Below are 23787 nucleotides of genomic sequence, written 5' to 3' on the forward strand. Positions count from 1 at the left end.
CACGCGATATTTTTTTCCCAGGATGGCGAAAGCATGACCCGCCCTTCTCTGCCTCTGATTGGCCTAGCGTCAAAAGTCCATCCAATCACATTCGCTTCGCTATCCTGCGTCTCTCCTGCGCCAATCAGAGGCAGAGATGGGCGGTTTATGCCTTCGCAATCCTGGGAAAGAATATCGCTTAATTTCCGCACGCCGTGGGATTGATTTGGGTGTCAGTCACGCATTGTTTTTCTTAAAAATAAATAATAGAGTACGAGATCGTTTTAAATGTGTTGAAGTCGAAGCGTTCCCGTTTAATAGCTGCCCGGTGGCGGTTAGCCTTGTAACGTTAGCTATTAGCTTGTTTGCAAGAGGAGTTTCAGTTTCCCTCATGGGTAACCTCTGACTGAGCAAAGTGTGTCACTTTGGTTTGGTTAACCAGCTACCTTCAAATAACAGGTAGTGAACTTGGTTTGCATGAATAGTTCAACTTATTCATACAGCCTGGGCCGAGCCATTTACTTCAATGTTTTCAAAAGAAGGAGGAAGTCTAGTTATTGTCTTTATGGACCATCATTCTTCATCTTAAATAAGTTTGACTGCTTCCTGGATAGTTTTGGAGCGAGCAGAGACTTTTCAAGAACACATGTCGTTATGGGATTGGCTTGTATATGCCTTGTGTTGAGTTGGACCTTTGGTTAAAGCTAATAGTGTGTTGCTGATGTGACATGCATGCCTGTGTGTAGTGCCCACCTAGTAGGATAGTGACATTATTGTATGTGCCTTGCTGTAGTAGTGGCTTTCATATTTAAAAAACATTGTCCCATCTAAAATAACTAATAATAATATATTGTTATGTTTCAGAAGCAGGACTGGAAGATGGAGAAATTGTCACAAGGACCTGCTGATAAGGGGACATATGAGGTGGCGAAGGGCACATCTTCCATTAAAAAAGAGTGAGTAGCTGTTGTGCAATTCTGAAAACCGTTTGAAAGTGTTGCAAATGTTACATTTCAGAATTTCAGACATTATTGGACAAATCAAGATTAAGCTTGACTGTGTGGGGAAAGTGCAACAAGAGCATCAGTGACATTTTGTTTCTCACTATGCAATTCCCAGCATGAGACACTGCCTGAACACACCGTAACACTTAACTGGCTTTAGCCCCATAACGTGAAGCTGCTTTATACTGTACTCCGAGATATTCTCGTACAGTAAAGCGGCGCCACACAGCGTTAGAATCCTCAATAGGTGGACAAGGCTGTTCAAAAAGCTCTCCTACCCGTATCCGACCTCCGATTGCAGATCCGAAGATATGATCGTCTGCCTAGTGAAGCCAGTAATTTAGCCGGAACACCGGCGCTGTTAAAATGATACTGCTTGTGTGAAACAACCGTTTAGAAGCAGTCTTTGCACAGCCTGTGCCGTATTGAGGACAGGAGAAGTGCCGACAGGAACCTTGGGAGTTTTGAGTATTTCATGACATGTTGTACTTCCCAGGTGCGCTGGATTTGCATTGATCACTGACAGCCGCCGTCTCCGTGTGACTGCATGTGTTGTTTGCTCGCTGCGTGCAAACGGTGCACCATGTTAGTAAGATCAAACACACCCTGCTGTAAATTCAGCGCAGGCTGTGCAAAGACTGCTTCTAAACGGTTGTTTCACACAAGCAGTATCATACGGGTAGGAGAGCTTTTTGAACAGCCATGTCCACCTATTCAGCATTCTAACGCTGGGTGGCGCCGATTTACTGTACGAGAATATCTCGGAGTACAGTATAAAGCGGCGTCACGTTATGGGGCTAAACTGGCTTATGTTCCCCGACTCTGGCTGGCCAATGTCTGGCATCAGATGTTGTGCTATTGCGATGAAAATGGTCACCTTATGTTAGGCATACAGTTACAGAATCGTACCAGCTGCTTATAAATGGCAACACATGAATTAAAACTCAGGCAGGCAGTGTTGGCTTAATGCACACGTGCATCTTTGATCAAGTAAAACTATTCTTCTTGTGCTTTACAGATTCCTAACATCCAAAGACAAATTCCACGAGTTCCTAGACTCTGAATGCCACGAGCCTAAAGGAGGAAAGGCTGGTGATAATGAGACACCCAAGGAGACAACGGAGGCATCTGTGGAGGAACCTGAAGAAAAAAAGCTCAAACTGGAGCCTGAGGAAAAGAATAAGCTGTGGAAACCAGACGGCAAGCGAGTGCGAGGACAGAACAAGTCAAGGCCGCACATGAAACCTAACACCTACGAGGACAAGCGACTGTGTACCTCAGTCACTCAGGTATGGTCAGTCGCTTAGGTATAGGGATGGCAGGGATGGGCAACTTTGATGATAGAGAGGGCCACAAAAAATGTCCTCGCTACCAGATGGCCAGATTGTGACCGTGCACTTCCACCAGTTGCTTACTGTAACACCATCACTCCCAATTATAGCTACTAATTTGATGAAAAGTACTCGTAATCAAAATTTATTATACCAACATTTATATTTTTCATAAGGAAATTTAGTCATTCTTCCATTCAGATGACACCAAAACTTTGCTCTAGCTTTAAAACAGCCCGCTACAGCAATTTGATGGGGTACATCACCCAAATATGTCATATTAATCAGATTAGTAATGTTGCATGTGCAATGACGTGCATCCTGGATATAGTTTTGTTACAATAGCATTAGCTCAAATGCTAACGTTAAACAGTATGTGGATGGACAATGCTAACATCATTAGCGCCATGTTCAGGGATGTACAGTAAAATAAAAAAATAAAAACACAGATTTGGGTGGTCTAACCTAACCTAACCTAACCTAACCAAAAATGTCCGCCTTGGGGGGGGGGGAAGAACAAGGAAATTGACCCAGGGGCCACACTGAGTGAGGTCAGGGGCCGCCCGCGGGCTGCCAGTTGCCCACCCCTGGTATAGAGCCCAAACTAGTCATTCAGCAGTGCGCCATATGTTTTGTTCCCTTTGTAAACTCAATGAGTTTAACTCATTGTGTATTCTCCTGACCTTTTCACCCATTCAGGACAATAGGGAATGCTCCTATGGGGAAAAATGCAAGTTTTACCATGATGTCGCGGAGTACTTGGCCACCAAGCCCGCTGACGTGGGCGAGACCTGCTACCTCTACGACACATATGGGAAGTGTCACTACGGTCTGTGCTGCCGCTTCGCCAAGGCGCACACTTCCCCTGACCTCAAGAACATGGTGAACGCAGATCTGGTTCAGGCCTATGAGGGCCGGACTCTGGTGAAGAACAGCTTGACTAAAGACCTCCAGAACCGTCTGAGGAAGCACTCGGTCCCCTTCCAGAAGTCGGCCGAGTACCTCAAAGCTATCGGCAATAACAACCAGCAGAGAGGGCGGCAGGGAAACGGTAAGAAGACAATGTGCAATCCATGCTGTGTCATTTGAACAGATGCTCATGTAGAATGACAAGCTGTATCTGCTGCACCATTGGTTAAGGGCTAAATAGTAATTGGCCATTGTTTCAGATTTAATTTTTTTTTACACGTTTAGTTTCCTAATATCCCTTCTGTTGCTTTAAATGATGAACACGGAACTCAGGCTGCGGCATGTTCAGCGGCAATCTTATTTCATAGAGTTGTCATTGCTCAAAATGTTATCTTTGAATTGATTTCAATTTGATATTACAATCCAGTACTTTGACTCACCCAGGGAATGCTTGTGCAGCTGAAATAGCCAGTCCTGCTGGAGATGAGCTACAGGCGTCCACTGCAGCAGAAACACAGGTAGCGTGTGCTGCTCATAACATAACCAAGTGCAGTCCCAAAATGTCCCCCCCCCCCCCTCTCTCCAGTGGCAGCATTAACCCAAATATTTCCCATCTTTTACCATTTTTTAAAACAATGACAGAAACATCTGAAGGCTGTCTGTCATTTTAACACAGGTATATGACAGAACTTTTCTGACCCTTTCTGTCAAAATGACAGACAACGAAAATTTCCAACTAGAATTTTTCCAAATTGTTGCGGCTAAATTTGACTTGCGTGTATGAACACCAGTGTTGGGCAAGTTACTTTCAAAATGTAATATACTACATATTACTAGTTACTCTCATTTGAAAGTAATAAGTTACTTTACAATATTAATGTCTGTTTAGAGTAACTCATTACTTATTACACTACTTTTGCATTACTTTCACCAAAACAACAGCAGCAGCAGAATGACATCGCTGCCCCAGAACCATTACGAAAAATAATGTCATCCGGCCTTGAAGTCAGTGTAAACAATCCAAAATTCTTAATGTTATTCTTTTCCTTTGTTATTGTCATCTGTAGTGGTTATTTGCATAAAAACAGACAATTTGATTAGGAAATGATTGTATCTTTATTTAAATATGTGCATTGATTACATTTTTTTTAACTCAATTTGTAATTACTTGACAAAGTAGTAAAAATTGTGTTACTTGACAAAGTAACTGGTAGCCTATATTACTGAAATCCTAAAAGTAATAAGTTATATTACTAAGTTACTGCTAAAAGTAATATATTACATGTAATATGTTACTTTTGTAATGAGTTACCCCCAACACTGATGAACACACATAAAAATAAAAATATAATTGGGATGGCTCATGCTGTTATTGTTCTACTGCCACCAAAAAGCAGCATAAGGAAGCAAGCAGAGCAAATGCAATTTAAAAGTTGACCTACCTCCAGTATTGAAAGGTGCATACCACAACTGCATCCAATAATAAATACATAGGTGCTGATGAGGAATGAAATGGTCAACAAAACTGGAATCATGCAACTAAGGTGTTTTGATCTGAAAATGGCTTCTGTTCATAATTTTTTTATTGTTTTGATTCTTGCATTTATCAGCATGAAATAACGCGGGAGTCAAAAGAGCACTTCCTATTTTCCCAGTCCCAGTTTTGGTTCAACTTTCAAAAGGGCAGCCAGCTGATGAAGGTCTACTCTATACAGTATAAATTACATGGTTACAACCTTTGTGATTGGTTTGCTTTTAATTTGGACAAACTGCAGGTCAGCCCAGAGAAACAGACTCCGGTAAAGACTGTTATGACTGACAAACTGCAGGTCAGCCCAGAGAGACAGACTCCGGTAAAGACTGTTATGACTGACAAACTGCAGGTCAGCCCAGAGAGACAGACTCCGGTAAAGACTGTTGGCCCACTGACTGACGCGGATGTCATCAAGTTACGAACCTGTGAGAGGAAGCAGGTACGTCTCACCCCCCTGCTCTTTGTTGCCATTAACATCCTTGCTAAGTTTCTGCTTTGGCTTTAAATGAAATGGAACATAGCTGCATCAAGTCCTCTTAATTGCTAAATGCGTATTCAAATGAACTAAAGCCAACAACTAAAGCTGTAACAGATTGATATCCAGTTCCTTATAATCAGCCAACTGGCAGATGGATCATGCTAAATTGTCTCAGACAGGAATGTCTTGGGGAGCTAATTTCTTGACTTAAATGATTGCATTTGTAATGTATCTTTATGGGTAATAATGAGTACATTTCTTTCTCTGTTTTCAAGGTGGACTTTCACGACAAGCTATACCTCGCTCCTCTAACCACAGTAAGTGCCAGCTAACTGAAATGAGTACTGAAGTTATTTGTACATGTGAACAGTATGCGAAACGCATAGTTCACTCCTTCCTGTTTTTAATGTAATCTAATTTAAAAAAAAAAGTGTCATCCTATCCTGGTGTGCACTTTGCGCTGGGAGGGCAGGATAACAAATGTTCTTCCCTGTGTGTTCCTCAGTGTGGGAATCTGCCTTTCCGGCGTGTGTGCAAGCGCCTGGGGGCCGACATCACCTGTGGAGAGATGGCCATGTGCACTAACCTGCTGCAGGGACAGCAGTCTGAGTGGGCGCTCCTCAAGAGGCATGAGAGTGAAGATCTTTTTGGCGTTCAGGTACAGTATAGTCTCGCTGGCCAGCCTCCTCTCCCTTCCGTCCGAGGAGTCTCGCGCCGCAGGTCTCCATAGTGGGATTGCGATGGGCGGCGCTTAGCGGCAGTGCCCTTGGAAAATAGTTTCAAACAATCCAACTTGCCGTTTTCAGCGTGTAGCAACGAGCTAGCGTGTAGGTTTCTGCCGTTAGCTTGCTAGCTAGTTTGCGTTGTTGTTTCCACTGAGGCGGCAGGGCACTATTTACAGTACTGATTGACATGGTCGGAGCCAATGACAGAGTTTGTAATAAGCCGGGAGCGGACATCCGGCTGCCACCGAAACAGTTGCTCCAATGGGAGAGCAGAGTAGAGCAGGGGAGGGTTTATCCCAGTTATGGAGACCTGCGGCGCCAGACTCCTCGGACGGAAGGGAGAGGAGGCTGGCCAGCGAGACTAGGTACAGTAGGATCCTCATAGGCATTGTCTCAAACTATCTGAAACTCTTCCTGGTTAGCAAAGGAAAAGCTGGGTTATATAAATCTGAATCGTGTGTCCAGGTGGAAGGCTGTTTCCCTGACACAATGACCAGGTGTGCAGAGCTCATCAACAGCAACATTGACGTTGACTTTGTGGACATCAACTCTGGATGTCCCATTGACCTCGTCTACAAGAAGGTAAAACTCTGATTGCTTGCAACATACTGTAACTGAGTGCTACTGGGTGCTGGTGTGTGTTTTACTCTAAGCTTTATTTAACCAGGTAGTCCCACTGAGATTAAGAATGGTTGTCTGGGGTGACTTGGTCAGGAAAGCAGCGTCAAGACTAACGAGGGATGTGCATTTCTACTTGGACCAATGAAATATGAATCTACATTCATACATGTACATACAGTAAACGTATCACTCGCAAAGTACATGTGTGTTCAGTGTACAAAAACGGAAATGAAAACTTTGAAACGGTTTCTTTGAGCTTCCGAGTAAGCCGGGAAGAGGCGTAGTCACAGCAGAGTGTGAGATGGAGGGAGAAAGAAAGATGCAAAAGACAGAACCACTGAACACAAAATCACATTTCATGATTAAACTGTGGGGTCAGCTTCCATGTGATATGTTATTAGCAAGAGGCAGGAAATATGAAATATTCCCTCAGCTGACGATGGAGCTGATTTGGAATGGTTCAGCTCTTGGTCAGTTGTCTTTGTTTCCTCCCGCTCTTCAGGGCGGAGGCTGCGGGCTGATGACGCGCAACAGGAAGTTTGAACAGATCGTCAGGGGGATGAACTATGTAAGCCTTCCCTTTCCCTTTCCTCACTTGGATAACTGTCGTTTTATCATGACTTTAAAAAAAAGAATGACAGCAGTCTGGATGGTGCTGAGAACACCAGTCACATACAGGTGAATTTGAGCTTTGGCTGTTTAGGAAGAATGATTCATTATTTTTGTATATTATACTAATATTTGCCCCCCGATTTTTTTATCCCATTTTTATCCCCCATTAGTGCTAATTTTAATTGATTTATCCTGGTTGCTGCTCCACCCTCTGTCGATCTGGGGTGAGCCGAAACTGGCTCCATGCTTCCTCCGAGACATGGGCAGTTAGCCAGCCGCTTCTTTTCACCTGACAGGGGAAGCTTCACCGGTAGGACATAGCACGTGGGAGGATCACGCTATTCCAACGAGTTCCCCTCCCTCCGAACAGGCACCACTTCAGCGACCAGGATATTGCATGTTTTGGTGAAGGGTTCCTATATGAAGGAAACCCCCAGGGGGGCACGGGGAGAACATGCAAACTCCATACAGAAAGGCCCTTTTGACGACCCCCACCCGGGCGGCGGGCACTCGAGGACATGCGGACGGGCACGCACTCCTTCAGCACTCACAGCGTCCCAAGTGGGAATCGAACCCAGGACCTTCTAGCTGTGAGGCGACAGCTCTACCCCTGAGCCACCGTGCCCCTAGAATGATTAATTATTAAGTAATAATTCAAAACAAAGTGGCTTGCTAGTTGCTACTAAAAAAAAACCCCAACAACAACCCAAATAACATCTGTACTATGAAAGCACTTTGTTGTGCTTGGGCTGCCTTTTATATAATTTCCCATCAATAAGTGTCTATACTTTTAACACGTGTTGAAACCAGTGTTAATTCAATTCCTGGCAGCGGTACTTCCTTGTTCAGGAGTTCTTACAGACACAATTGTCTGTGTCTGTGGGGGTGGGAAGCCAGTGGGGTATGAGTCCTGGTCGCTGCACTAGCGCCTCCTCTGGTCGGTCAGGGCGCCTGTTCTGGGGGGAATAGCATAATCCTCCCATGTGCTACGTCCTGCCAGTAAAGCTCCTTGCGTTCAGGTGAAAAGAAGTGGCTGGTGACTGTGCACATGTATCGGAGGAAGCATGTGCTAGTCTACAACTCTCCCCAGATCGGCAGAGGGGGTGGAGCAACGGCCGGGACAGCAGGGGGAATTGGCCAAGTACAATTGTGGACAAACCATGAGGAGAGAAAAAAAAAGAGAAAGAAACCAGTGTGAGAAAAAGAAGTGAAGTAGAGTTCAGTAGCTTTTCATTGTCTCTTTGTGAACGTTGTTACACCAAACTCAAAGCTGGGTGAGAACAGGTTTTTCTGCCCTAAGGTCCTCGATGTCCCGTTGACCGTCAAGATCCGCACTGGTGTTCAGGAGAAATGCAACGTAGCGCACAAACTCATCCCAGAGATGAAGAAATGGGGCGTGTCCATGATCACAGTAAGTCTCAGTAGAAGACCAAAGAACTTGTGTTCGAGTTTGGATTGATGAGTTCTGATGAGATATATCTAGCTACTTTGTATCGCAAAGATCTAATCACACAGATCAAAACACAGCCATGGCTCCTGGAAAAGTATGGAACAGTCACATCGTTCTTCAATCCCAAAACTCATGACTACTTTTGTGTAAAGACCCACTATCATTTCTCCTGTTGATATTTGTTGTTTTGAACATCATCTTAACACATTCACTGCCAGCCGTTTTTTTTTTTTACTGTAGGTAGGTTCTGCCAGAGGGTTTTTTTGAGGATTCTGGCTCATCTTTCAAGACCCGAGGATTCTTTTCTGCTAAGATTTTGTGAACACACAATATCTCAAAAGAACTAATAGAATGTGTGCTTTCTCTGTCTAAAAGGGTTAGTTTGTAGAGTTAGTAGTTATGTAAGCATTAGCAGTTGAATACAGCATGGTTTCAGCGTCTGAAAAATTATGTTGAGATAAACGGCTTTTTGTGAAATTCGATAGAACAGTCACTTTAACCATTCATTTTTGGCATCAGTAAGACGTCAGACATCTAAACAATAGTTTTGAACAGTAATTTCCTCCATAACAGCAGGAAACACCCCTTTCCTTCAAACTCCTCCCTCCGTGTGTGTTCTTCTTGGCTGCAGCGAGCGTGTCTGTAACCTCGCGTCACCAGCTCACTGCTTTGCTGCTGCTGTGCCTGTCTGCCTGGCGGCCGCTGTGCAAGTCTGGATCGGCTCGCTCGTTTCTTGTGGTTTGTGTTGAGAGCTTTGATGAAGCTTTTGCGATTCTGGTCTTATTTATGCTGCGTGTTTCAAAGTGTGTTCCACCCGTAATCTATTATGCAAATTTGCAATCCCGCACCGCCAGCAATCAGCGCGAAAACGAAAGCGTTTTCCCCCATCCATTTTCATGAGAATGGCTTCCTCACACATGCTTTTTGCTTGCCTTCCTCTAGTCTGGGAGAGCACTGTCGCCACTTAGTGGGTCGGTGGAATGGGTTGTACATGTTCGGTGGCTCCAATAATTATATAAGAGATGTAAAAGGGTTAGATGCACATCCCACGGTCAAAAAAAAATATATATTTTTTTTGACGTAAAAACACGTCATTGGCAGTCAACCGTTGGATTTAGTTTGACGTAAAAACACGTCATTGGCAGTGAACGTGTTAAGCTGCAGATAAATCACATTCAGATCACATTCAGACATTCAGATAAATCACATGCAGATAAATCACATTCAAATCAAATCACACTCAAACAAATTAGCTTCAAATCATCATATCACATGTTTAAAAATGGTTTGTCTTCTTATTTTCTTTTCCTTGGAGTGACAATCTCCTCCACTTTGAAATGGGGAGACAACGCCGCTACTATTCCGAAGACTTCTTTTTGAAGCAATTGAGGACATAAATGATGGCATTTCTGTGAATGGCATGGTGCCGTTCTAGAGAGCACCAGTGGAGTGCATCTTCACTTTGGAAACCTGTCGGCTGACGACAGGAGACAGTCAGACAGAGTGATTTGCAATGTTCTCGTAATTATATCCACACGTTGTCATTGTAATTTGCAAGTAAACAAGACGAGAGGCAGCTCTCCAGTGTGATGATGATGTCTCACACTGACACTGTTGTTGTGTTTCAGTTGCATGGCCGATCCAGGGAGCAGCGCTACACTAAGTTAGCTGACTGGGATTATATCAACACCTGTTCCCAACTGGCTAGCCCCATCCCACTTTTTGGTACGTGGATTTGTAAAGATCGTAATTGTGTCGCGTGTGCAGGAGGGCAAAGGCTTAGAACTAGAAAATCAACCACTTGTAAATGCAAAAAGAGCATTTTTTTTACTTGGCGATAACAAACGTGAACATGTTGAATCTGCCCAAACCTCTCCAAACAAGAACAGACAACCATGGCACACCAAACAAAGATCTGTGTTTGTCCGTGTTTGTCGTAGAATGTTTGATTGGTGTGCCATGCATGGGCTGAAGAGTGTATTGTCAGTTTAGGTCCGAGAGCTTTCTGGGGGTAACATGGGAATTAAAGGAAGTGTCTTTATTAGAGGGTGCCAACTTCATAAACACCAATGACATGCCCCAATCTCACCCACCTCCCTCTTCATAACACCAATGACATGCCCCAATCTCACCCACCTCCCTCTTCATAACACCAATGACATGCCCCAATCTCACCCACCTCCCTCTTCATAACACCAATGACATGCCCAATCTCACCCACCTCCCTCTTCATAACACCAATGACATGCCCAGTCTCACCCACCTCCCTCTTCATAACACCAATGACATGCCCAGTCTCACCCACCTCCCTCTTCATAACACCAATGACATGCCCAGTCTCACCCACCTCCCTCTTCATAACACCAATGACATGCCCAGTCTCACCCACCTCCCTCTTCATAACACCAATGACATGCCCAATCTCATCCACCCCCCCCTTTCCTTTATCGATGCCAGCAAGGTTTCTACTTTGGCACGTAAACTAGTGATATTTACTTGAGGTCCTGTGTGTTGGTAAATGAGTTGCTTTTCTGATTGCCACAGGGAATGGAGACATTTTGTCCTATGAAGATGCCATGAAGGCTCGAGAAACCGAAGTTTCTGGTATCATGATTGCAAGGTTGGAATTTATCTCTCAAGTGACTCTCAAGTGAAAATGAATATAACGTACCTAATGAGGAGGAGAACCCTTTTCCTTCAAGACAGCATTGTCATAGAAGTCCTGACAGTGTGTAGTGGATACTGGACTATTCTTTAAAGAAAGAAAGCTTCTAGTTCTTTGGCAGGTGGAAATGTACATTGCACTTTGACTTGGAACCACCTTTCTTCTCTGCCTGTGCAGTTTGTTTATATCATCATGGTTTTCCAAGACCTTTCCCCTTACCACATTAAATAATGATGCCGTTTTCCCCACGTCAATAATTCTGCCCGCTTAGTGACGGTCGGAGCGGTGTAGCTGCAACTAGTGGAATTCAACACCCACCGTGGGCCTGAGCAACTTCATATATACGGTTTTAACTTGACAACACCAACAACTGCCACAACCCACCTGAATATCCGGTTTACTTCCTGTATAGATAGCTGAGCGCAGGCTGATATTTGGCTCATATTAAATGTTAACGTTAGGCCGTGTCTCCGACAGACACAGTAACAACGTAGCCTATTTCGGTCTTTATGTCTTGTAGTAGTTAGTAGTAGTAGTTGTTGTTGTTGTTGTTGATAGTTGCCATAACAACCACCCCTGTTGGAAAGACGTGCACACGCTGGGTAGTAGGAAGCGTTGTTGTCCGGTCCAGAGCTAGCCTGAGAGGCTAATAAAAGCTACATGTTACAGAGTAAGCTGACTATCAGTACGTTATTGCACACATAGGCCTATCTTTACATTAAAACGTATAGCAAAAATAAGAAATAGAAGTAGGCTATGTCAGTGTTTTCCCCTGAACAGCTGAGAAAGTGGACACTGTAAATATTTAGCTGTGAAGCTGATACAATTCAGGTAATGCAACATTTAAGGATGCCAACCACCATAAAACACAGAAGAAGAAGCTGAGAAAAAGGAAGTGCTGTGGGGTTGCAGTTGGTGAAAACCGTCTATAGGACTCGGCTGTATGAATGTGATTTAGTTGTTTCAAAGTCCTTTTTCATGTGATGTTTGTTATTTTGTCCACCCCATGTACAGTACATTCACCATGGCTGCTTTAGTTTCTAATGCAATGTGTCACCAGCAATGATTATTATTGTTTTTTTACAGTAAACCTGCACATCATGTTGGCCACGTTAACCCATTAATAAAACTCACCAAAAATGGCAGGGAAATTAAATTCATGTTTGCATGTCTGACTTTTATTGTGGTTGCACTGCTTGGTCCTCTCTAGAGGAGCACTCATCAAGCCCTGGATCTTCACTGAAATAAAGGAGAGGAGGGACTGGGACATCTCGTCCAGTGAGCGACTGGACGTCCTCAGGGACTTCACCAACTATGGCCTGGAGCACTGGGGCTCGGATACCCGAGGCCTGGAGAAGACCCGCAACTTCCTGCTGGAGTGGCTCTCCTTCATGTGCAGGTCAGTTACAACAATCACACGCTGCAAAATGTTGTATCTTGTAACATGACTCCGGAACATTAAAACAAAACATAATTCGGAGTGGAAATCGAATGGTGGATTGGAGAGAAATGTAAAAGTCTCTCTCCCTCTCTATCCGTCTCTATCCGTCTCTGTCCCTCCCTCTCTGTCTCTCCATCCATCTGTCTCTCTCTCCCTTCCTCCCTCTCTATCTCTCTCTGTCTGTTTCTCTCAGATATATCCCAGTAGGCCTGTTGGAACGAGTGCCTCAGAAGATCAATGAGCGACCTCCGTACTACATGGGCAGGAACTATCTGGAGTCACTCATGGCCAGTCAACACGTCGGGGACTGGGTCAAGATTAGGTGAGGAGCAGACCATTAAAATACATCTAATCTTGGCTGTTAAAAAAGGAAAACTGTATGTTTCTGATAATAACATCTTATTGTGCTTTACTGTTTCCCCAGTGAAATGCTGCTCGGACCTGTTCCCAAGAATTTCAACTTTTTGCCCAAACATAAAGCCAATGCCTACAAGTGAGATTGTCTTTGACTGACCCGTAAAACTACATTTAAGTTTTTAATTATTTTTCGTTGTTGACTCTGAGTCTGGACAATATGGTTTAAATGTGGATAAAGAAAACATGACATTGTGGCTTTTGAGTAGGCTATTCTTTGAGCTATACTGCAGTAGTAGTATACAGTGATGTATGTATACTTGAAATATATGCAATAAAGTATTTTGCCAATAATATTTTTCCAAGTTTTTTTTATGTTACTGGTTAAAGGTTAAAGCGGTTTTATTAAGGGATAGAGTATTTAGAATTACTGTTATTATTGAGCTACTGCATAACTGACATCTAAAGAAATAAATTTTGTTTACATGGCCTATTTGTCTTGGAAAGGAGAGATAATGGAGATGATAGTACAATTTTAAATTTAATATTCTTTTCTTGTTTTTCATTACTCTCTAATAATTGTGTTTTTATCTTAGATTGGTGCCAGGCAAAAATGTTTATGTATGAGCTTAGAGTAATAAAAAAATAAGAAGCAAAATCAGTTTTGCCAGTTAACATGATGAATGGGGGAGATAACGATTAGCCAAGGTTTCAACAAGAAAATATCCCCAATCCCTATGAATGTGAGGTTTTTGTGTCTAAATAGTTTATTTTTTGTGTCTAATGTTATATGGACAAATGGTAAAGTTTTGGTGGGGTCTTACACCAAAGAGAGGAGACTATTCTACAGTCAACCCATACGACAAATCACGGTTTAGGGAATTAATTCATAAATGTTACTGCTTTTCAACAAAGTTTTGATTTTTAAGAAGATAGGCTATTGATTTACCAAATAATGCTTTTTTGCTTGCTTTGAGCCCTGCTGGGCACTCGATGATGTCATCGAGTGCTTGAGAGACATCACTTGTTCTTCTGTGGTGTTTTATGGCAGTTGGCATAATCCTTCCCTGCAGAGGTAGGACCGGTGCAACTCGAGATCAGTGAGTGATGTCATTGGTGATGTCACTCGAGCTATTACATTCCTATGACATCACTAATGTCTTTCACAATGTCTATGAGATCATTAGTGGGTATGACAACGGTGTGTCTTGGTGGGATGGTGCAAAATATAACTCAAATTTTCAGAATATTGTGGCACTGCACTCCGTAAGGTTCCCCACAGCGCACTCGCCAAGTCTGGAAAAGCTACACCTCAGATTTCTCAAGTACATTTTGAAAGTTAAAATGACAATGTGTAACAATATGGTCTATGGGGAGCTGGGGAGATGCCCACTCTGTGTCACTGTCAAGAAAAGAATGATCAGTTACTGGGCAAGGTTGATTGAAGGCAAGGACAACAAACTTAGCCACTTATTACCATATTGATTAGCCTACTTCTTATATTATAGGTGTTAGAATCTGATTAACCCATCATTAGTAGGCTATTCATGTTCAATATGTATAATATCTGAATTATAAGCAAGGAATACAAATATATGTCATTTTTAGGGTTGCTAGCCCACCATTTGTTTTGGAGTTGACTTGTTAGTCCCCTCTCCCAGCCTATTGTCTTCCAGGTAATGGATTACAGTCTCATACCACATGAGACCAGACAGGCGTAGGATCAGGTAAGCTGTCTCGGCACGTCAAGCCCAGCCAACTCCTGCTACTGTGTAATGAAAGCTGCACCCGGTACATGTACCTAGTGCAAGCATTTCATACCAGCAGCGCGAGACAGTAAGGTTTTTTTTTTGTTTTTGTGATAAAAAATATATTTTATTGAAGATAGAGCACATGAAGAATATAAAAAGGAATAAGAAAGGCATAAGATTGGAACATAGTATAACAACAATACATTGATACAATAATAATACATTCTATGACATAAATTTGAACTACTATGGAAAATAATTTTTTTAACAATGTAACAACAATTATATACAGTCAATGTAACAATGTTTTTAAACAATATGCTTTTTTGTGAGAAAAAAAAATTGGCCTATAACAATAATAATACATTGAATAATACATTCTATTACATCAATTTGAACTTCTATGGAAAAGTAGGCCTACATTTTGAACAATGTAACAACAACTATATACAGTAAGTAACAATGTTTTTTTAAACAATGGCATAACGGTGGTTTGGTCTGAGGTGGTGGAGCTCGTCTTCGGAGGGTGACGTCTCCACACTGTCCTTCCTGCACCTCTGCCTCTTCAGTCCATAGGGGGTGGAGGATGGCTCTCGAGCAGGTGGCTTTCTGCCACCATCGCTGTGGCTCCAGCATCCACCACCAGGAGCGCGAGATCGTGACCTGGACCTGTAGGTCCCTCCTCCTCCTCTTTCCCCTCCCTCCCAGCCTCCTCCTCGATATGGGGGAGGAGATCGCGGTGAGCGTGTGCGACGATACCCAGACCTTGAAGGAGACCGACGGGCCGGCCTACGTGAGCATCCATTGTTACTGCGGCTGTTGCGTCGAGAGAAAGGCGAGTGTGGGTACCTGCCACCGGAGCGTGAACGGGATCGACTGCTGCGTCTGGCTCGACTGGACCTAGACCGTCTTCGTCTCTTTGGTGAGGGGGGCAGCGGGCCAAGAGGGGACTGGGCACCAGGGGGAACCCAGGCAGGGTTTACCCCTGGTGGTTCAGGCATGAAGACAGACTGGGGCTGGTAAGTAACTGGAGGTGGAGGGACATGAGAGAAGTAGTAGGCACTAGCGTAGTAGGGAGGCGCATACTGTGGAGGAGGTAGTGGGTACAGGGAAGGCGCCGGGTAGACTGCAGGGGCAGGACCTGGAGGTGCATATGTCTGGTGCATATGTCTGGAGGAGAGGGGGTCCGCAGGCTGCGTAAGCATAACCTGTGCTGGAGGCATAGTGGTGGCGGGTACGCTGGCAGCAGGAGGGTGCTCGACGATGTTGTCCATTAGCGGGTCCTGCTGTCTGGAGGGCCGAGTCCTGAGCAACTGTGGGCGGGGTGGGGGTGGGGCCGCTTGGCACAGCTCCTTGCGCCCATGATGTTTGACATAACCTGTCTCTTTCTTAAAGCTGTCGACAGCGTGCCGAAGTGCATTGTTGGCAATAAGGTTATCGGGTGAAACATGCCGTTTGCAGCTGAAGCAGGTGTGCTCCTCCGAGTTCAGCAATGTGATCCTGATACAGGCGTGGCAGTAACTGGTCCCACAGCAGGCTACGATCACTGCATCGGTCATCAGGTGGTTGCATATTGTGCAGAGTAGCAGTTCATCGGGGAGTGGGTCATCCTCAGAGGAGGATTGGTTATCCTGAGGAATGGACGCCTCCGCATCAAGTGACTGCTGGTTGGACAGAGAGATGAGTTGGGCGGCTTCGGCCAGTGACAGTGGGCATGAATCAGTTGGCCTCGACGCTCTGACCAGAGCTGTGAGAGAACGACCGATGATAAATGTTTTCCCTGTAGCTGCAACGCCACCAACCGGAGTGCGGCGGACGATCACCGACGAGTATGCAGGGATCTGGGCTCCATCAATGTACTCGAGTCTAGTCTGTGCATCCGTGATCTGCAAGTCACATCTTTTGGCATTGAGACGCTCGTTAACCATAATCTGGCGTTTGAGTGTGTCGACTGTGATGTGGAGCCCGTCAAAATTAACCGTGTTGTGGCACAGTTTGGACGAAAATTTATAATGAACACACGACATTTTGGCGGCAGTTTGAAATGTGATGGCCGTGTCTTGAACTTGGCTCTGCAACGTCTCTCTTTGGTCTCTCTTTGTCGTGTCTCTCTTTGTCATGTCCGTGTCTCTCTTTGTCGTGTCCGTGTCTCTCTTTGTCGTGTCTCTCTGTCGTGTCTCTCTCGTGGAATTGTCGACTTCTCACTAGCTTTCATTTCGCCCGACTGCTAAAATGATTGGCGCTGCTAACTTTTATCGGCTGGATTCACTCCTCTGATAGGCCCTTTTGGGTCATGTGACCATGCGTAGCAGGTGAAGATGACGTCACGATGACGTACGCTGTTTTCGAACGCAAACTGGCATCAATTGTGACTACAGTAGCTACAAGAAACAACACATGGTATGAGTACACGGACTCGCCAATTGTGAAACTTGGAGCGGCAGAACAACGGCTTGTGTTGTTAAATGTTAGCTAACGTTAGCTACCACAGCTAGCCACCGGTAGGTACGTTAGCAGCTGAGCCAGCCAGCCAGAAAGCTACAACATTGTATGGCTAACACTACTGTACATCAAAGCCATTTTATTTGTATTTCTACATTTAATCAACTTCATGCCAAATCAATTGTATCTCAGTGATCAAGAAAAGGGAATTCCAGCAGATCTGGAATACTGTAGGCCTATGTTTTGCCCACTGATAGTCATGGGAACAAAATACTTTATTGGTCAAATTTGGAGAGAGGAATCATGTCTATAGGAAAACACTTTGTGAAGGAACCTATTTCTAGATTTATAATAATTATCACAATAAAGTTTGCTTACACAATATTCCAAAAACAGACAATGAAACCATAATAAATAAAAGACAGCAATATAATAAACAAGAAAAACAATATACATAAATCAAAACAAAATAAGACTTGGGCATATTTGCAGGATAAACTGTAGGCTTTGTACAAACTCTTTTAATGCAACTCAGTAGCAAAATAATAAAGACCCACCTGATCTGAAGTGTAACAGTAATGGGGAAATAATATGTCCTCCAGATAACATGTGAATATGGACAACTATATAGACCGTCACAACTAAGCTACTTGGAAAATTTAGTGAGCTAAGCTACTAGCTACTCTACATTAACATATAGCTTCACTACATTGAAGCTATCCCCAGAGAAATGTAGTTAATCTACCACCACGCTACCCCAGAGAAATGTAGTTAAGATACCACCAAGCTACTGAGAAATACAATTAAGCTAGTAGCTTCACTACTTGTAGTAAGCAGCTACTGCCCATTACTGATAATATTATGCTGTAGTCCATATATTCGACTGTGGCTGGCTGCCCCGGTAAGATCATGACATGACTGACATGCTAAAAATATCTAAACAAATAAAAAAAAATTGGTGGAAATGGTCTCACTTGGTAGGCTATGCTGCTGTGCATTGAGGACTGTAGTGTAGATCAAGTGTATTCACAACTGCTGCTGAAAATGCATCAGATTTAGCAGATTCATTATTTTTAGTATTATTATTATTATTAGTAGTAGTAGTAGTAGTATTAGTATTATATTATTAGTATTGTTTTAATTATGTATTTCTGCCTAGAGAACAGAATGCGCTCTGGCCAGCAGCAGGGCTTAAAGCAAACAACTAGCCTATTTTGTGAACCACATTCTGTGTTTCTGTCTTTAATAACATACCTTATTGTGTGTTTTTATTTTGTGTGGGAAGGTCAGGCTCCATCTGCTGGATAAGATAAGTAGCCAGGCTAGCCATTGTTAGCAATAACAGTTGATAACAACACACTTTATTTTGTGCATATAAACACTGTAGCAACATGCCCACAGATATAGAAGTTAGACAGTGTGTGAACTGATTTAATGAGACACAAATAAGGTAGGCTGTTGCCTCAAAAAGCACAAGTCACTGGTGTGGACTCCTGGTTTGGGACAGGGTTCAAATCCCTGCGGTGACATTGCTTATTTTTGTGGCAACTACCAATCAAAATCCCATATTCTTTTCAGTGCACCAACTTCCATAACACTGGCTGTGCTTTCGGCATTTTTAAATCGTGAAATATTTACTTTCATATAATAGCACACACTGAATGTCGAATAAGACTTTTCTCTTTTTGCCAAATGCTTGCTCATGTGGAGAGAGACACCAGGAGAGAGACTGAGTCACACCGTGAGCGAGAGACACACACCAGGAGAGAGAAAGACACACCAGGTGAGTGAGTGAGTGAGTGAGTGAGTGGGCAGTGCACTGCACTAGTTTATTTAATTCATTTGACAGGGACAATAGACAGTCAGAAACTGTCCCTGAATTAGCTAGGAAGCTAAATTTAATCTGCAAAAAAACACATTAAAACCGTTACAGTTAGTTATTACAGTGCAAATCCGGTTCATATACAATTCTTGTACATGAAGACAAAATCCAACACACACAATTAAGATAAAAAGGTATCGGGGATTAATTGATTTCAGCATTGTTGGGATTTCAGCTATGGTTTCAATTGTAATTTAAAACGGGTTAAATGAGAGCTTTGTCTGATACTATTGGGAATAGAGTTCCAGATGTTAGATCTAATGGAAAAAGCTGATCAGCCAAATTCTCACATAAGTTGTACTACACAAAGCCTCTGGCGGAGTCTCTTGTTTGATGTTGTCCGAACACGATGATGTCATCAGTGATAATTGCGATGTCATCAGTGATATCACACCATAAAGTGTGATGACACGCGTGAACACAGTGAGATCATTACATTATATTACGTCATTTGGCAGACACTTTTATCCAAAGCGACTTACAATATCACATTTTGTCAACAGTAGAGAAATCTATGACAGCTACAACTTTTTGAAGGAATAGAGTAGCACTTGTAGAAAGTAGTTTGATTAGATTTTTTAGAAAGAGAGAGATGTTAGTTCAAGATGGGCCCAGGTGGAGCCTGAAAAGGTGTGTTCTTAGTCTTCGCTGAAAGATGGGCAGTGATTCGGCCAACTTGACGGAAGGGAGGAGCTCCTTCTACGATTGTGGTGCCAGGGACAAGAAGAGTTGCGATCGGGATGAGCGACTTTTGAGCCCACGTAGCGGAGCAAGGCGACCTGCACTGGTGGAGGAGCGGAGGGGACGGTGAGAGGTTTGGAGCCTGACCATAGATTGTAGATACAGAGGAGCTGTCTGGTGTAGGCTACCGCCCTGTAGGCCAGTGTACCAGTGTCTTGAATTTGAGCAGTTGAGTTTTTCAGTCGGTTTGTTTTGGCCTTAAACTCTTGACAGTTTGCTTTGCTTGAATGTTCTGGCAGTCTAGCTGCCTTGCGTTGGTGGCAGCAGATCATGATCAGGGGATGTTGTGGTTTTTCTGCATGTCCCTTCTCAAGTTCACAGCAGCCTCCTCCCTCCTGTTTGGAAGTGACATGACTAGCGTGTGTCATTGCATGCCGGGTTATGACAATTGGCAATCTAGGATTGTCCCTCCTCATGGCTAGCGCATAACTACCCGCCATTAACTTTGCATGAAGACTAGGGATGAGTTATTTTAGCATAGGTGGAAATAGAGGGGATTTGTGTAGCCTACTATTTTGTGGGTGATTTGACCCTGGGCACCTTTTTGCCACTTACTCTTTAAGTTGACTTTGGCATTTGGGAGAATAGAGGGAGCTAAAACTCTTTTAATTAACATTCAAACATAAACATTCAAAATTGCCCCTTACAATGTTGCAATGTTTGCTGATGCAATAGCGGAGAGGAAATAAGCTAGGGTTCAAACTGTTCCCATGGCAGCCCAACTCCGTGAAAACAGTCTATGGGAAGGAGTCACGCCATTCCTTGGGACAGCCGTAGCAGTCACCTTGCTGTTTGACATTCGCCCCACATGTGTCCTTCAGCCAGTCACGGAACAGCTCCTCATCTTTCTTGAGGACCAGAAACTGCCCAAGGACAACATAGGCCTTGTCAAAGCCTTTTTCCTCCAGTCTTTTGCCAAGAACCTCTCCTGTTAAATTAGCTGTTTTGTCGCCGCCTGTTCTGGCAAACAGTAATTTAACATTTGAACAGCAAAAAAGAGTTGCTTGAGCTACAGTTACAGCATGAGCAGAGAAAGCAGGAGACTGTGAGATTGAGAAGCAGATCACATTTGAGAAATGGCGGTGTGAGGCAGAGAGAGAAGGTGGCCTTACAGAAATACAAGCTGGATTTGATCAGAGATGGGAAGATGACTGCTGACAGGTCTGAGGAGCTGGAGAGTTCCAGGCTTGGTTCTGAGTCGGCGGCAGATCACTTTGACATCTTAGGAAACTTGCGGTTATTGCCCAGGTTTAACGAACGGGAGCCAGAAACCATTTTTCTCCTTGTTTGAACGTGTGGCGGAGACAAGGAAGTGGCCGGAGTCTGCTCGTGCGCTCATGCTCCAGTGCGTATTGACTGGTAGAGCGCAGCACGCATACTCATCGTTGTCTTTTGTTGAGTCAAAAATATGATGTGGTTTAAGTCCACTGTGCTGAGAGCATATGAATTAGTCCCCGATGCGTACCGTCAGCGTTTTCGGACGTGGAGAAGAGGTGATAAACGGACGCATCTCGAATTCGCCCGTGACCTGACTGCTCATTTTACGCACTGGTGTTCCGCATTGGAGGTGGTGAATTTTGAACAACTGTGTGACTTAATAGTCCTGGAGCAGATTAAAAATTCCGTGCCTGGTAATATTGCCACACACATCGGTGATCAGAAAGTTAAAACTGCTGCCGAGGCTGCTGCTTTGGCTGATGAGTACGTTTTGACGCACAGGCGTGACTTTGGCGGAGCGCGCACGCGTAATACTGGGTTTGAGGCGGTCACTCAAAGTGGTGTTTATTCTCCTGGTCATACATATAAGTCTGACGTGCGCAGTGGCATTCAGAGTTTAGATAATATAAAGATCTGTAACTTATCTTTATAACTAACCTCGTTTTGACCGTGCTTTCTCCCTCCAGGTCGATGCAAGTCACGTGGGGGCGGGAGCTGTCCTTCAGCAAAGTGATGATCTAGGTTTTGATAAACCAGTTAGCTTTTTCTCAAGGAAATTTAACTCATACCAGCTAAATTACTCTACCATAGAGAAAGAAGCACTTGCACTAGTGTGGGCGCTGATTCATTTTGATGTTTATGTGGGCTCTGGTGTTGTGCCTGTAGTGGTCTACACCGACCACAATCCCTTAACCTTTCTCAACTCTCTGCAGTGTCCAAATCAGAGATTGATCAGATGGTCACTATTGTTAGTCTTACTGGTTGGAGATCCGTTGCATCAAAGGTTCTGACAATGTGGTGGCGGATGCTTTGTCTAGAGCTCCTCATCAGTAGGCTAAATGGCCTGTTCTAACCATGCCTGTTTGTTTCTGTCCCCTTCATTCATTCTTTCTTCTCATTATCCCCTCTTAAATTGCTTCTTACTGATCAGGTTGCTGAGGGGAGGGGGAGGCAAGGTGTATTGGAGGTGGGTGACAAGACACCAGGTTGGTTTCCTGTTAACATGGGAATGTTTGTCCCATTAATGTAAATACTGAGTAAAGCTAAGCATTTAAGTTTGTGATTGTTAAAAGTACTGATACTAGTAAAATAAGTTTACACCAAATATTGGAAGTTAAAATGGTTAATATAAGAAAAGAAAATATTTGAACTTAAGATTGTTGTGTTAAAAAAAAAAGCACATTTGAATTTAGGTTTGTTAAAAAAAAAACGTAATATATTTTATTTTTAAGGTGTGTGTGTGTGTAATCAGAGCAACCTGGAGCACCTGATCGTCTGTGTCTCTCCCCCTCCATGCCAGCACCATGATTTTGTTCAGTTTACACTAGTCCTTTGTTGTGAATTTAGTTTTACACCTTACAACACTCTACACTCACCATTCCACACTCATGCAACAGCTGACGCACTGATTTCACTGACTTACACACCTCATAGTACATTTTTGTATCTTTGTTTACCTTTGATTAATTAAAATTGTTACCTTTTACCACTCTAAACAGTGTGTCTCCCATTTTTGTCATGGCTTCACGAGCCAGGTCATGACAGTGCCCCCCAACCAAGAGCACTGCACCTCATGGTTTTTATCATTGTTCTGAATGTCCCGTCTTTCACCAGCAGGTGGTATCATTGAGTAAGGTACACTCTGGTAATTTGTTCAGGCAGTGAGTAAGACGACTAATAAGTGGAGGGAGGCCATCTCTGGACAAGACGGTTGCGAAGATACAGTACGTCCGCCCAGCCTGCAGGACTACAGGAGAGAGATAGAGGACAGTTGGGGGTTTCAAGTCACTGACCAAACACTCTATTTCAGGGATTGCTGTCAGAATATAGAGCCATTTAACACTTATTTGAACACAAAAACATCGCTGAATGCAGCTTTAAGTTATTTAGTTTGTTGATTGAGTTAAGTAATTAAGAATTTTGTCTAATTACAGGGTAGTTGTTATGCCACTTAAATCCTGAAGATGGCAGGATGTTGAAAACTGCTGTGTGTGCGTGTGCACAGCTCTCCACCCCCACCCCTCTCTCTACCAATATTTTGGACATATAAATTCATACAAATTCACACATGGACTCAGGACACAAACAAAGTTTGTCCCTCTTTCTCTCACACTGCAGGAAACAAGGAGCTGTTTAAAATCTATCTAAATCCAGGTGAGTCTTCTTGGACAACTGCGATTGTAGTATAAATATAATTTGTGCTGAAGATGAAAACTACTGTATAACGGAAAACACTATTTGTCCGATTTACCAGTGCAGCGCACTCCCCAAGTTTGAAGTCAATCGGATGAACGGTTCTCAACATAAACCACTTTTTGTGTTGCCAGTAGGTGGTGCTGTGCCGAATTGCACAAAATTCTGCACTGCTCTGTCAGGTTCCCAGCAGCACACTTACCAAGTTTGAAGTCGATCAGATGAATGGCTATCGAGA

The 23787-nt window shown here is 43.5% G+C and overlaps 1 protein-coding gene across 4 annotated transcripts; it reads left to right on the plus strand.

The window, feature by feature from the left end:
* The first annotated feature begins 204 nt into the window (after positions 1-204).
* On the plus strand, positions 205-13430 carry dus3l (dihydrouridine synthase 3-like). 4 transcript variants are annotated; one of them, XM_083645707.1, is made up of 18 exons: positions 205-438; positions 844-935; positions 2002-2272; positions 3014-3365; positions 3668-3741; positions 4166-4228; positions 4999-5052; positions 5107-5196; positions 5511-5552; positions 5741-5893; positions 6426-6542; positions 7084-7149; positions 8494-8604; positions 10272-10368; positions 11188-11263; positions 12519-12707; positions 12943-13071; positions 13174-13430. In XM_083645707.1, exons 2-18 carry the CDS (start codon positions 859-861, stop codon positions 13244-13246), a joined length of 2034 nt encoding a protein of 677 aa, XP_083501833.1. In that variant the 5' UTR covers positions 205-438; positions 844-858; the 3' UTR covers positions 13247-13430. The 4 variants fall into 4 exon arrangements, with proteins under 4 accessions (XP_083501833.1, XP_083501832.1, XP_083501835.1 ...); XM_083645706.1 differs by having other exon boundaries at positions 4999-5196; XM_083645709.1 differs by lacking the exon at positions 4166-4228.
* Positions 13431-23787: the final 10357 nt, after the last annotated feature.

This window comes from Poromitra crassiceps (genome assembly GCF_964638095.1).
Source record: "Poromitra crassiceps genome assembly, chromosome: 11".
Lineage (NCBI taxonomy): Eukaryota > Metazoa > Chordata > Actinopteri > Beryciformes > Melamphaidae > Poromitra > Poromitra crassiceps.

Excerpts from the sequence above, each read along its gene's own strand:
- dus3l (XM_083645706.1), top strand. The coding sequence starts at position 859 with ATGGAGAAATTGTCACAAGGACCTGCTGATAAGGGGACATATGAGGTG. Across the intron at positions 936-2,001 it reads ACATCTTCCATTAAAAAAGA|ATTCCTAACATCCAAAGACA; the intron begins GTGAGTAGCTGT and ends TGTGCTTTACAG. Across the intron at positions 13,072-13,173 it reads GGGGACTGGGTCAAGATTAG|TGAAATGCTGCTCGGACCTG; the intron begins GTGAGGAGCAGA and ends CTGTTTCCCCAG.